This window comes from Acomys minous (genome assembly GCF_964271855.1).
Source record: "Acomys minous genome assembly, chromosome: 16".
In the NCBI taxonomy this organism is placed as follows: Eukaryota; Metazoa; Chordata; class Mammalia; order Rodentia; family Muridae; genus Acomys; species Acomys minous.
The window spans coordinates 2781170-2794487 of record NC_140498.1 but is presented as its reverse complement, the minus strand read 5'-3'; the positions used below and the strand labels follow the sequence as shown (position 1 = coordinate 2794487).

Genomic DNA, 13318 nt, shown 5'->3' with positions numbered 1-13318 from the left:
AATGCAATTTAGGGCCGGGCACGGTGGCACAGGCCTTTAATCCCAGCAGGAAGGTCTGAGTTTGAGGCCAGCCTTGTCTACATAGCAAGCTCCAAGACAGACAGGGCTAGAGAGACCCTGTTTCAAAACAAACAACTAAAAGAAAGAAAAAAATAAAAATAAGGGCCGGGTAGTGGTGGCGCACACCTTTAATCCCAGCACTCGGGAGGCAGAGGCAGGCAGATCACTGTGAGTTCAATGCCAGCCTGGTCTACAAAGTGAGTCCAGGACAGCCAAGGCTACACAGAGAGAAACCCTGTCTCAAAAAACCTAAAATAAATAAATAAATAAAAATAAGCCTGGTGGTGATGCACCTCTTTAATCCCAGCACTCGGGAGGCAGAGGCAAGTAGATCTCTGTGAGTTTGAGGTCAGCCTGATCCACAGAGCAAGTTCAAGGACAGCCAGAGCGATACAAAGAAACCCTATCTGGAAAAACAAGAACAAAAGGAAGAGAGAGGGAGGGAGGGAGGGAGGGAGGGAGGGAGGGAGGAAGGGAGGGAGGGGGAGAGACAGAGGGAGAGAGAAACGAATCTTCCTGGTATCTGAAGCATCCATTATGAAGCACTTTTCTTTGTTTCTCAGAAGATTCTCTAAGCCAAGGCCTTCTCTGAGCCTCCCATGACTCCTGGTACCAGGCTCTTTGGAGCCAGTCAATTTTAAACTGCTTCTGAACGCATGAGAGGTCAGAGGTGGTAATGTTGCACACTTCTCCAACACTAGGTCCCAGAGTAGGCTCATGACCTTTTCCCGAGACTTGTACTTAATCTCGTAACTGTTAATATTAGCAAGGATCCAGGAGAGGCAGCCGAGGGCCTACAGTCCCAGGACTTGGGAGACTGAAAAGATCAAGTACTCAAAGCGCTCCTAGAATACGTAAGAAAACCCCATCTCAGTGTCTGTGTGTGTGTGTATGTCTGTGTGTGTGTGTCTCTGTGTGTTTGTGTCTGTGTGTGTATGTCTGTGTGTGTGTCTGTGTGTGTGTCTATGTGTGTGTCTGTATGTGTGTGTGTATCTGTGTGTGTGTGTATCTGTGTGTGTGTGTGTGTATCTGTGTGTGTGTGTAGCAAACCCACAGCTCTAAGCCTATATCCAAGACAGGGGGCTTCTAGCTGGGGATGTGGCTCCGTGGTAGAACATTGGCCTGACATGTATGAGGCCTCGGATTCAACCCTCAACACTGAAGGGAGAAAAGGCGTGTCAGCAGAATGAGGGTGCTGAGGTCCAAGCTGGATGACTTGAGTTTGACTCCCAGAGCCCACGCGGTGGGAGGAAACAATCAACTCCCACAAGGTGTCCCCTGATCTCTGTCTATGCACCACGCTATGAGCAGGCATATGCACACACGCTAAACATATAAGTAAATAACCAAGCAACTAGCGGCTGGGGAGATTACTCGTCTGTTAAGAGCACTGGCTGTCTTCCAGGGAACTCAGGGTTGATTTCAGCAGCCACTTGGGGGCTCATATTTATATTCCAGCTCCAAGCGATCTGACACCCTGGCCTCCACCAGGCATGCATGTGGTGCTCAGACAAACATTCGAGCAAGACACCCATACATAAAATATAATTATTGTTGTTATTGTTATTGTTATTGTTATTATTATTATTATTATTATTATTATTATTATTATTAAAATACTAAATGAATGTTAAAAAACAAAAAATACAACAGCAGGAGAAGATTCTATTTCTCTTTACCCTCACAGGGCACTAGCAATTATCAACAAGACCTATTTTATTTATTTTTTGTTTTTGTTTTTCGAGACAGGGTTTCTCTGTGTAGCCCTGGCTGTCCTAGACTCACTTTGTAGACCAGGCTGGCCTCGAACTCACAGCGATCCGCCTGCCTCTGCCTCCCGAGTGCTGGGATTAAAGGCGTGTGCGCCACCACCGCCCGGCTATGAGCCCCATTTTAAAGGTGAGGTTGACAGCTGGCTCACAGTCTTGTGCCCACTGGACAGGGGACTCCAGGGTTGGGGGTGGGGGGAGGAGAAGCAATTGACAGCGACCAACACCCCAAACTCTCCAAGCACGATGGCTCCCGGATCAAATCCACAGGAGGCAGCTGGTTTAAGCGCTTTGTTCGCTCCGCTCCGTGTGGCTTCTTTTCCTGTCACCCTGAACCTGAACCGCCACAATCTACCAAGTCCCTGCCAAGCCGAGGAAGAAAACACAGGAGCTTTCAACAGATGGTAGGGACGCATCAGCCGGGCTTAGGATTCAAAGGGTGGCAAGGCAGGCTGGGTCTCCATGGTGATGGGCTTAATGGGAGAAAAACACTATTTGTTTTGCCACCCAGGGTGAAAATAGGAAAAAGGAAGAGATCAAACCCTCCACGGTGGGGTGGGAACAGCCAGGAACACTTGAAATGAGGAAGAGGCTGCACAAAGACTTGGCTGGTGAATTCCTGGTGCGCTGATGGGAAATTTTTAAGACAGAATAAACAGCAGGCTGGCCAGGAAGAAGACACGTGCACATACAGAAAGGAAAAAAAATAAAATAAAATAACGAGTAGGGCAGAGGTTCTACCGGAGCCTTAGAGATACAACGTCACCTTGGCCCTCCAGTGGGTCCTGCTTCCCAGCCCCAAGATGCTCCTGAGTTGGGCGTGGCGCTGGTCACCTTTCATCTCAGGACTCTTGAGGCAAAGCCAGGCCGGTCCCTCTTGAGTTCCAGGCCTGCCTGCTCTGCGTGGCCAGTATGAGACCACCCAGAGTGACACGAAGAGACCTTGTCTCCAGAAAAACAGTAACACTCCAAGAGCCTCTCTACCGCTCCCCTGGCCTCACTACTAAGCGGCCTCTGTCCCAGCAGGCACTCACCCGGCTCCTCCTTGACGGACTCAGGCTCTGGCTCCTGGTCAGTAGAGAGCACGGAAGGCTCAGCAGCTCCTATAGCCTCCACAGATGGAGCAGTTCGGCCAATCCGGCCTGCCCGGGGGCCTCCCCGGCCACCCACTTTTCGCTTCTTCTCAGCTTTGCTAGACATCTTGAAGGCAAAACCTGTAGGTACATGGGTGTCAGAAGTCCACTGCCAGATCTTGCCTCTACCCCAGCCCCCCAGTACACAAAGCCCCTTTCGCATGCAGAAACTGAACTTTATACAAGACAATCATCTTTTCTGGGGGTACCTACACCCTGCTGTGCGCTCAGGGCCTGTACCCATTGGAGCTGGAGGCTACCACTGAGCAGTAAAGTGCTTGCCTAGAGTGTGTGTGCAAGGCCCTGGGAGGGAGGCTGTGGCATCCTCACCTTTTTTCCCCCCTGGGATAACCCAAACTCTTCAGAGAATTGGACTGAGTAAAAAAAAACCAGGGCAGGTGAGACAGCTCGCTCAGTGCTTGCCAACAAGGCTGAGAACCTAAGTCCAAGCCTTGGTGCCCCACACACTACAGGAAGAGAACCAACCCCCACAAGTTGCTCTCTGACCTGCACTTACACACAATGGCCTGTATACACACACACACACACACACACACACACACACACACACCAACTGAAAGTGGGGAAAATTCAAGGTCTCAGAAGTCATTAGGAATAAACAAAGGTTTATTCCAGACATGGAACTGGAAAGATGGCTTCCCTGGTCTTCAGGACCACAGGAGTTTGGTTCCCAGCACCTATGTCAGCTGACCCACAGCTGCCTGTGACTCCAGCTCTGGGCGATCTGACTCCCTTCTGACCCCCTTGGGTGTCTACACACACTTACACATACACAAATATGTATGTATAAACTAAAGACAATCTTTTTTTTTTTTTTAAATAACAGAAACCCCACTAAGGAGAGATACAGAAAATATATGCTAATTAGGATCAAAGCTGAGGTGCGCTTAACCAAAGCTTCGGACACACTACCCTACAGCATCCTGAATAAGAGAAAGCCTCTTGTCATTGTCACTGTGTCAAGTCACTGAGGCAGACCCAGATGACTTTCCCTGTATCTCCTCTCCACCCTAACTAAACAGAGGAAATGCTCCTCCTACCCACGCTAAAATCTCAACTGCCCTAAACAGATAGCAACACTTGCACAAGTCTCTTTAGTTGTTAATTGTCAAGAAGAGAGGGAGGGAGGTGCTGGTGTGTGTGTGCTGCAGTGTCTTAGCCCCGTTTGGTTGGTCTGTGCCAAGAACAGAATTTCAGGACCACCAGATCCAAATGTCCTTGAGAACAACCCAGAACCAAAGGGCACTGGAGGCGCACAGAAGACCCAGTGGGGCCTTAAAAAAAAAAAAAAAAAAAAAAAAAAGGTAGAAAGCAACATGGCAGGGGCATAGAATTTCCCGGAACACAGGTTAGAATGCTGGGTGCTCCCTCTTCCTTCAGCAAGTGCCTGGCCGCCACCTGTGGCTTTCTTTCCTCATCCCCACAGGCTGCCACAGGCATTGATCATGGGTTATGAATTTCAGACTTGAAGGATTTGTACTTTGCTCCAAGGAAAAACGTTCTGTTAGCCCAACAAATCAATAAAACCAACTACAAGAATGCGGTTTCCTTCATCAGCCTCGGGGATTAGCATCTAGCTCTGCTGAGCCTCAAACTGGGGCCTCGGGAGACATCATCGTGGGACCCACACTGAAACTGTCCAACAGAAACTGTCCCAGCCGGGGACTCACTGGGGTTACTGGAAAAATACCTCCGGGCCCGCCCACCCGCTCCTCAAACTGGTCACCAATAATAGTCGATATTTCCCTCACAATTCCTTCCCCAAACAACTGCCCCCTCTTCAGGGCACCCTGAATTGCCCCTCTCCCTCACAACTGCGCCTTGCCCCCCTCTGCCCCTATAACCTCCCCTTCTTCTTCTTTGCAGCTCTTGCCTCCTCCACAGCTGCTGCTGCCCCCCCACAGCTGACCCTTCTCCCCAGCATTCTTTTCCTTCCCTCTGCCCCCACCACACACCTCACAACGCCGACCCTCTCCTCCCTAGACCGACGGTTGGGTCACACCAACCAAGAAGCTGCCCCGCGTGGCCCTCCCTGGGTCCCCGCGCCTGCAAGCACGCGTCGCCATGGCAACCCGGGGCGGGGTGGGGGGGCGGGGGTAAGCCGCTGGTCTGCGGACACTGCGCAGGCGCATCGCCCCGCAGCCCCACCCCACGAGAGTAATTCCCCGCGTGGACCAGAGAGTGAGGGCGAGGGGGCCTAGGGTTTCGACAGCTACTAAATCTGGGAGCCGAAGGTGCGGGGGTAGGGAGGACGGTTCCAGGCTGGATTTGAGGACTAAGCTTGAAGGGCTGCGACTGAAAACAATAAGATACTGTCCCGCAGGTCGTGGAAAAGCCGGGGGGGGGGGGGAAGGGGACCCAAACGCTGGACCCCGGCCCCCCGCCCCAGGTGTGTGGGCTCCGGCCTGCACAGGTCCAGCAGGTGGCGCTCGGGGGTCCCGCCTGCGAGGCTCGTTCGCCTTCTAGAAAGCTCTCCAGGATTTCCAAGCAGCCACGGCTGCAGCTGGGTCCAGGGGAAAAACCGGGGCTGGAGCACCCCTGCCCTCCTGCCGCTCCCGCTTCTCAGCCCGGATTGGGGTCTAGGATTGCTCGGAGGCGTGAGGAGGGGGAAGCGAGTGAAGGCTGGAACTGGATTTTTCTTTTTTTCTTTTTCTTTTTGAATCTGAGGATTGGCTTTGAAAAGCATTGCTGGTTTGGGATGGGGGGACGAGCGAGAGGCGGAGGCTCCCCCGGGAAGGTGACCCGGCCTGGGAGGAGCTTTGCTCTCCATAGGAACAAAGGCTGCGTCCAGGAGCGGCTTGGAGCGCGCTTAGAGGGGCAGACCCGAGCGGATGCTAGGGGGCGCCGCGCGTCCTGGTGGCTGGAAGGCAGAGAAGACAGCTGCCCCGGGGGGTCGCGAGATATCTCGGGGGAGACGTGGGAAATGCTGTAAGGAAGCAGCGTCGTGGGAATAGGGAGGCGCCCTCCCCGCTTCCATCAATAGTGCCTAATTAAGACAAAGCCAGCAGCAAGCCCAACACTGATTGCATTTCCATGAGGAGCTAAATTGATGACATTTTCTTTGCTGGATGTAAAGAGAAGCTGGCACCTCAGCTCCCCCGTTTTCACACCTGACAGGTCTCATTTTGCCAGTCTGGTACTGCCGGAAGTGGCAGTCCCTGGTACTCCTGGAGGCCAACGCGTTTTATTGACACCCTGACCCAAGCCGCCACCCTTCCATGACTGACAGTGGCTCCTTTACACACAGCACTAACCACCACCATCTTCACCGTTCACCGCCCCGTGTAGCTCAAGCTGTTCTGGAATACACTCTCTCTCTCTCTCTCTCTCTCTCCTCTCTCTCTCTCTCTCTCTCTCTCTCTCTCTCTCTCCCCGAGACAGGGTTTCTCTGTGTAGCCTTGGTTGCCTAGACTCGCTTTGTAGACCAGGCTGGCCTCGAACTCACAGCAATCGACCTGCCTCTGCCTCCCAGGAGCTGGGATTAAAGGCGTGGGCCTCCACACCGGGCTTGCCCTCAAACTCTCAACGTTTGAGTCCTGCCTCTGCCTCCTAGGCGCTGGAATTATAGTGGTGTGCCACCACATCTGGCCATCCCATTATCCTGAAGCTGGGCCTGTGTGGTCTTTGGCTCAGCCCAGACTCCTGTGTCTGATGGGCTCAGGGATTGAAAGGAAAGAGGCCCCGCCACACCCTCAACCCAGCTGCGCAGCACACAGGGCTGAGATGGAGCACACAGGTAATCTTCCAGCCAGATGGCAGAGAGGAGAGATGTGGCTGGTCAGAATCCCAAGGGAAAAGTCCCCCAAAGGACTGGAAATGTGTGGGGAGGCTTTGGGGTGGGGAGCCTCAAGGGCAGGTTCACCAAGTCCCTCTGGGAAAGGAACTTTGCATCGACTCTTTCTCTCCGGTCTCCCGTCTCAACTGTGGCTGTGCCTAGGGATCCCAGCCCCCCACATTATGCTAAATAGGTAATCAAACATCTTGCTTTGCTAATTACTGCTCAATCCGATTAAACGCCGCTGAAGCTCATCAACAGAGGTGGAGGTAGAGGGAGACGATGAAGGGGCGGGGCAGCCGCAGCTGTGATGGGGCGCTTGTCCCCAGGGGCTCTAGGGGACAGCCGAGAAGCAGCCAGAGTGGCCAAGCCTAAGTCCATCCAAAGGAAAGGGACTGGCCAGTCGAACCCTGGAGTCCCTGAGCCTGTGTGCATCCTCTGGGCTATATTCGGCTTCTCTCTCCTCCCAGAGCCTTCACCACCCTCAGAACCCAGGCATCCGGCCATTCCCACAGCCACCCACACACACCCCTGTCCCAGATTTAATAAGGCCTGTTCTCTCACTGTCAATATTTGATTTCTCAGAGCCATCTCCACGGAGAAGAGGGGCTCTTTCCTCCTTCCCCCCTACCTTGGTCCTTTTTGGCCCCACTCCTAGTCTCTCAGTACGCCCAACCTTCTCTGAACTTACTGACTTAATAAAATGATATTAAAGTCTTAAGCAACTCCAAGAAGAATGGTTGCTATGGTGAAGGGAGCGGGCAGGACGCCTGGGTCCCTGAGGGGAGAGAGGGAGCCAGAGCCACAGCCCCCAGTGGGTGATAGCAAATTCTGGGTGAGGTGGGGTTGCCGTACCTCTAGGTCTTGGTGAGACGCAGAGAGAGGCTTGGGTACTAGGAGAAGGTGGGACGACAGGTCCAGGAGGTCAAGGTCTCCACTGGCTGACCAGAGTATCCGTCAGGAGAGAGAGGCCAGTCTGGGAGACAGGGCCTCTGTGCCAGCAACCTCCCTGCTGACGGCCGCCTGGAGCAGCCCCGTGAGAACCAGAGCGGGCCCTTCTACAGCCCTGACTCATCTCTCTTCCCCTTTTCTTCACCAGCAACCCCCCACAGGTGATTTGTGGCTGATGCCTCCACAGTGGCAGGGGCCAGGAAAGAGTCACTCCGTGACACGGAGAACTGAGGGCCCCCAAGGAGAAGAGCGCACACGCCCCACCCCAGCTCTCCACACCCATCCCCTTCTCACTACCCTGGGGACCCTGGCCCGGCCCCAGTCCCCTTGGGGTGGTGGGAATGCAGGGACATTTGGCGGAGGCTGATGGATGCGGGGAGGAGGCAGCCTTTGCACACTAAGACTGCTGTTTGCTGAGCACACAGATTCCTCCTCACTTACCAGCTGCTGCCCCCTGAGGCTGCTCTCCTCTCGTGGGGGGCCCCCACCCCACCAGTCAGTACCACTGGGGGAGCTGATGCGTGAGTTCCTGATGGTGATGGGGGGCGGGGGAGAGAAGTAGGAAAGAACTGACTGCTTCAATGCCCTCGGGAGAGTCATGGCTACCTGGAACCCGGCAGCCTCGGACTCCCTCCGGACGTCACCTGCCCTGCCGCACATGACCCTTTGCTACTCAGCAGTGGCCGGCTGGTCACTCTGTGTCTCTCTTTCTAGCTCCTACATACCACTCCAAGCCCAGACAAGCCAGCACTCTGCCTCCAAACCACCCTGCAGCTCCTTTCCCAGCCTGCATGCAGACCCTGAATCTCTCCCTGGGAAGGGGGAGCCCCATGTCTGTGCCCACTTTCCCTATAGGAATCCCCACCCCGACTTCAGTCTAACTTTAAATCTCAATTTCTAACATCAAACACTCTTCTCAAGATATTTCTTTTTTTTTTTAAAAGATTTATTATGTATACAATATATAATGTTTTACCCATATGTTTTCCTGACTGCCAGAAGAGACCACCAAATCTCGTTATAGATGGTTGTGAGCCACCATGTGGTTGCTGGGAATTGAACTCGGGACCTCTAGAAGAGCAGATAGTGTTCTTAACTTCTGAGCCATCTCTCCAGCCCTCAAGATATTTCTATTGGGGCTAGAGAGATGGCTCAGAGGTTAAGAGCACTGCCTGCTCTTTCAAAGGTCCTGAGTTCAATTCCCAGCAACCACATGGTGGCTCACAACCATCTACAATGAGATCTGGTGTCCTCTTCTGGCCTGCAGACACACATGCGGGCAGAATACTGTTACATAATAAATAAATCATTTTTAAGAAAGATATTCCTATTGTAGTCTGGTGAAATGGCTCAGTGAGCACAGCCTGATGACCGAGAGTTCCATCCTGGGCACTCGCATGGTAGAAGGAAGGAGCTGACTCCTGCAATGTGGCCTGTGCCTTAGGGGGATACACATTTTATAAAAGAAATTTCTAATGCAACTCCTCGCCCCATCTCGTATTGCTAGCATTCCCCAGCACAAACCACCATCCAAACTGGGTGTAGCCCTTAAGCTGTAAGGGGTAGCAAAGCCAGTGCCTGGGCAGCTGGGGCGGGGCGGGGTGGCAGGGAGAAGGGGCCAGGACAGCTTCCATCTTCCACTGTTGGGTAGCACATCAAGGCCCCTAGCTCTGCTGGCCAGCCCTGGACACGGCTCTTGGCTCTTTTAATTTTTGTTTGTTGTTTATTTGAGGCAGGGTTGCACCTCATAGGTCCCACAGGCCTCAAACTCACAAGCCTCCTCTGTTACAGTGTTTTGTATCCGTTCAGCCTACAAAGCAAATAACTGACTCAGGGAGACTGAAACGTACTTTAGCAGGGAGACTGAAACATACTTTAAAGCTGCCAGCACATCGGCCGGGCAGAGTCTGAACTGATTCTAATCTACTCGCAAACTAAACAAACTACTCTAAACCTTATAATACACATATATGCCAAGCACTTGCCACTATGACCCCTGGGCCGGTCCGCATCAAGTTCCCACCGTCCTCCTCCAACTGTCAAAAAACCTCCTCCCAGCTGGGCGTGGTAGCGCACACCTTTAATCCCAGCACTCGGGAGGCAGAGGCAGGCGGATCGCTGTGAGTTCGAAGCCAGCCTGGTCTACAAAGCAAGTCCAGGACCGCCAAGGCTACACAGAGAAACCCTGTCTCGAAAAACCAAAAAAAAAAAAAAAACCAAAAAACTCCTCCCTCTCCAACCATCCAACTTGTTTTTTCTCCAGGAAGCCCCGCCTTCCACTTCCTGTCCTTCTGCCCAGCTGATTGGCTAAACAATGCTTTATTGACAGTTGATACACTCACTCAGCATTCTTCCACAATTCCCCCTTTTAGTCTAATTTTTTAAAAACCTTTTTACCTATACATTTATATCATTACACCAATATACAATATATATACACAAGAACCACCAAACAATCGTTATATTTATGTTATAATGTTTTGCTGTCTTCAACCCTATCAGAGACTTGAGAAGGAATAAATCTGACTAGACCAGGTTTTTGAGGGTTTTTTGTGTGTTTTGTTTTTTTAATAGATGGTTGTGAGCCACCCATGGTTGCTGGGAATTGAATTCAGGACCTTTGGAAGAACATCCAGTGTTCTTAACTTCTGAGGCATCTCTCCAGCCCCCAGAAGGGCTTTTTATTTTTCGTTAAAATTTATTTGCCTAATCCCAGCACTTGGGTGGCAGAGGCAGGAGGATTTCTGTGAGTTTGAAGCTAGCCTGATCTACAAAGTGAGTTCAGGACAGCCAAGGCTACACAGAGAAACCCTATCTCGGAAAAAGAACAAAAAATATTTATTTATTTGTTATTTATACAGTGTTCTGCCTGCATGCCAAAAGAGGGCATTAGATCACATTATAGATGGTTGTGAGACATCATGTGGTTGTTGGGAATTGAACTCAGGACCTCTGGAAGAGCAACTGGTGATCTTAACCCCTGAGCCACCTCTCCAGCCCCTAGACCAGCTTCTTGAAGTGACTTTCTGCTCCTTGGGCTGAGCCTAGGGACTGACAAAGAGCATCTGGAACAAAACTGAGGAAGATGCTCTTCTTATCACCGTCACATTAGGATCAGGCCTCCCTTCGCATCCCTCCACCTCCCTTGGCCTGTCTTTCCCATTGCAGGTCCTGGATGGCTCACAGGAACCCTCTGACCCCCGAATCTGAAAGCTTTACTCTGTTCCCCTGGGGTTGGTTGGTTTGTTTGCCACAGGGTCTCACCTACCCTATAGTCCAGGCTGGTTTCAAACTCTTCCCTTCTCAGCCTCAATATCTGTTTTATGAACTAAGATGGTAGCATGCTATTTCCCATCAAAATGTAGACTTCAGACAGGGTGTAGTGCCACATGCCTTTAATCCCAACACTCGAGTTCAAGGCCAGCCTGGTCTACAAAGTGAGTCCAGGACAGCCAAGGCTACACAAAGACACCTTGTTTCGAAAAACCAAGGGGGGAAAAAAAAAACACTTGCTGCTCTTGCAAAGGCTTGGTTCCCAGCACCCGCATGGGGCTCAGCAACTCCCTGTAACTTGCTTATAGGATATATCTGATGCCCTCATGACCTCCTCTAGCATGAGACACAGACAGGGTTCAAATACATGCATGCGTGCGTGCAAAATACTCAAATTAAATAAATCTTAAACAAAAAAAGTGGATTTGGGGCTGGAGGTATGGCTCAATGACAGAGTATTTGTCAAGCGTGTTCAGTGCTTCTGGCTTGACAGCAGCAATATGGGGGTGGGGGTGGCATTAAAAACATTAAGTAGGGGCTAGAGAGACAGCTCTTCCAGAGGACTTGGCTTCAATTCCCAGCACCCACATGGCAGCTCACAACTGTCTGTGACTTCAAGATCTGACACCTTCACACAGACATACACGCAGGCAAAACATAAATGCACATTTTTTTTAAAAAAGCCCATTAAATAAACAACAAAAAAAAATCTGACTTTATGAAGCAGGATTTTGCCTTAGCACATGGCGCCGAAGTGACACTGGAACTTGATGTTGGAGTGACTGAATAAGCAAATGGACGCCTGAGTATGGCCTTGCCCTTCTATTCTTGTCATAGCTCTAACCCTGGGAGTGTGTGTGTGTGTGTGTGTGTGTGTGTGTGTGTGTGTGTGTGTGTGTGTACTTGTATCCAGAAAGCCAACAGATGGCTTTGTGCAAGTCACCAGCATTTTCAAATAGCTTAAAAGACATGCAAGCCACTGCGCACGTGAAAGGCAGTAGGTGTTGTGAGTGTCAGGTGGTTGGCAGGGGGTCTGTGGATGCCAGTGCTCAGAGGGGGTGTGTCCCAGGGGCTGTGCAGTATGTGTTGTTTCTCTCCCCAGCTGTGCATCTGTCCCCAGGTGTCTTCCTGTCTCTCAGCCTGTTACGATGTGATGTCCTGGCTGCTTCGGTGATGTGTTTGTCACAGGGAGACTATTTATCTCCATTTCTCTCCCCTCTTGTATCCACCTGTACCTCTGGATGTATATGTCAAGGGGGCTCTCAGAGCCCTTGTGCCCTCACACTCACAGCCTGCCCCAGTCTTGGACCCCTCCCTTTCTCAGTGGGCCCTGTTGCTGGGCTCTGTGTTACCATAGTGACGGTTGCCAAGTCCCTGAGGCTGATAGCCAGAGATGGGGCTGTCGGCTCCATCCACGCGGGAGGCTGAGGGGGGCTTCCCATTGTGTAGAGAAGGGGATGTTTCCAAGACAACCAACCCCCACTAAGGGCCAGGGACCAGCCCTTTCAACCCCCTTGAGCCTCCCCACTTTGGGCAGCTCCATTGTGGGCTCAGAAGGCAAGAGGAAATTCCACACACCCCAGTACCTGGTCTCCCAGTTTTCAACACCCCTCCTTTATACCTTGAGGACCCAGGAATCCTGCTGAGATGGGTAGGGGGGCGTCTCAGGGAACAGAGGAGAAGGGGGACCCCTTGACCTCCAGGCAGATGGGAGACAGTGGGAGGGAACCTTAAATCAGAGGAGGGCAGCCAGGGCAGAGGTTGTGACCCCGCAGACTCGCTCCGGTGACATCCCTGATGGCAGCTTTTGTGGCTGGAGAATGGGGTTGAGCCGGGGGGGGGGGGGGGGGGGGAGATGGGCACCTGGGCTTTTGGGGAAGAGGCTGGGGTACGGGTATTGTAGCAGACACACTCGATGCCCCGGCGTCTTCTAAGATTTTCTGATCAGCTCTATCCCTTTGGCCGCACTGACCCCAAGAGCAAAACTCCCCAAGTCAGAAGTACCTTGGCGAGGGGTGGCAGGGGACAGACCTTCACACAAGGTCACGTTATCATCGCCACAGAGCTGCTAATGGCGACCGCTGTCCTCTCCCCCACATGCTTTGGTTTAGCATGTTCCTCACTACCCCCACGTGTTGACAGGATCGGCCCATGTCACCGAGTGTTCCACAGGCCCTCTCTACAGGTGGTTGCCGTTCGGCCTTCTGAGCCATGATTCTCTCTCCATAAACTTCCCACCTCACCACTCCACACCGCGATCTCTTTCCCCAGATCCACCCGCAGCTTGAAAGGCCATTCCGGTGCCCCCTAGATTCATGTCCAGTCAGTCTCCAGCC

At 52.2% G+C, this 13318-nt stretch overlaps 1 protein-coding gene across 1 annotated transcript in view; it reads right to left on the bottom strand.

Moving 5' to 3' along the window:
• Positions 1-5016, bottom strand: part of DNAH2 (dynein axonemal heavy chain 2) — a 115548-nt gene extending 110532 nt beyond the window's left edge. The window contains 2 exon segments of the mRNA XM_084763330.1: positions 2864-3043; positions 4939-5016. Of these exon segments, the coding sequence (XP_084619456.1) occupies positions 2864-3029 (166 nt within the window). The 5' untranslated portion in view covers positions 3030-3043; positions 4939-5016.
• Positions 5017-13318: the final 8302 nt, after the last annotated feature.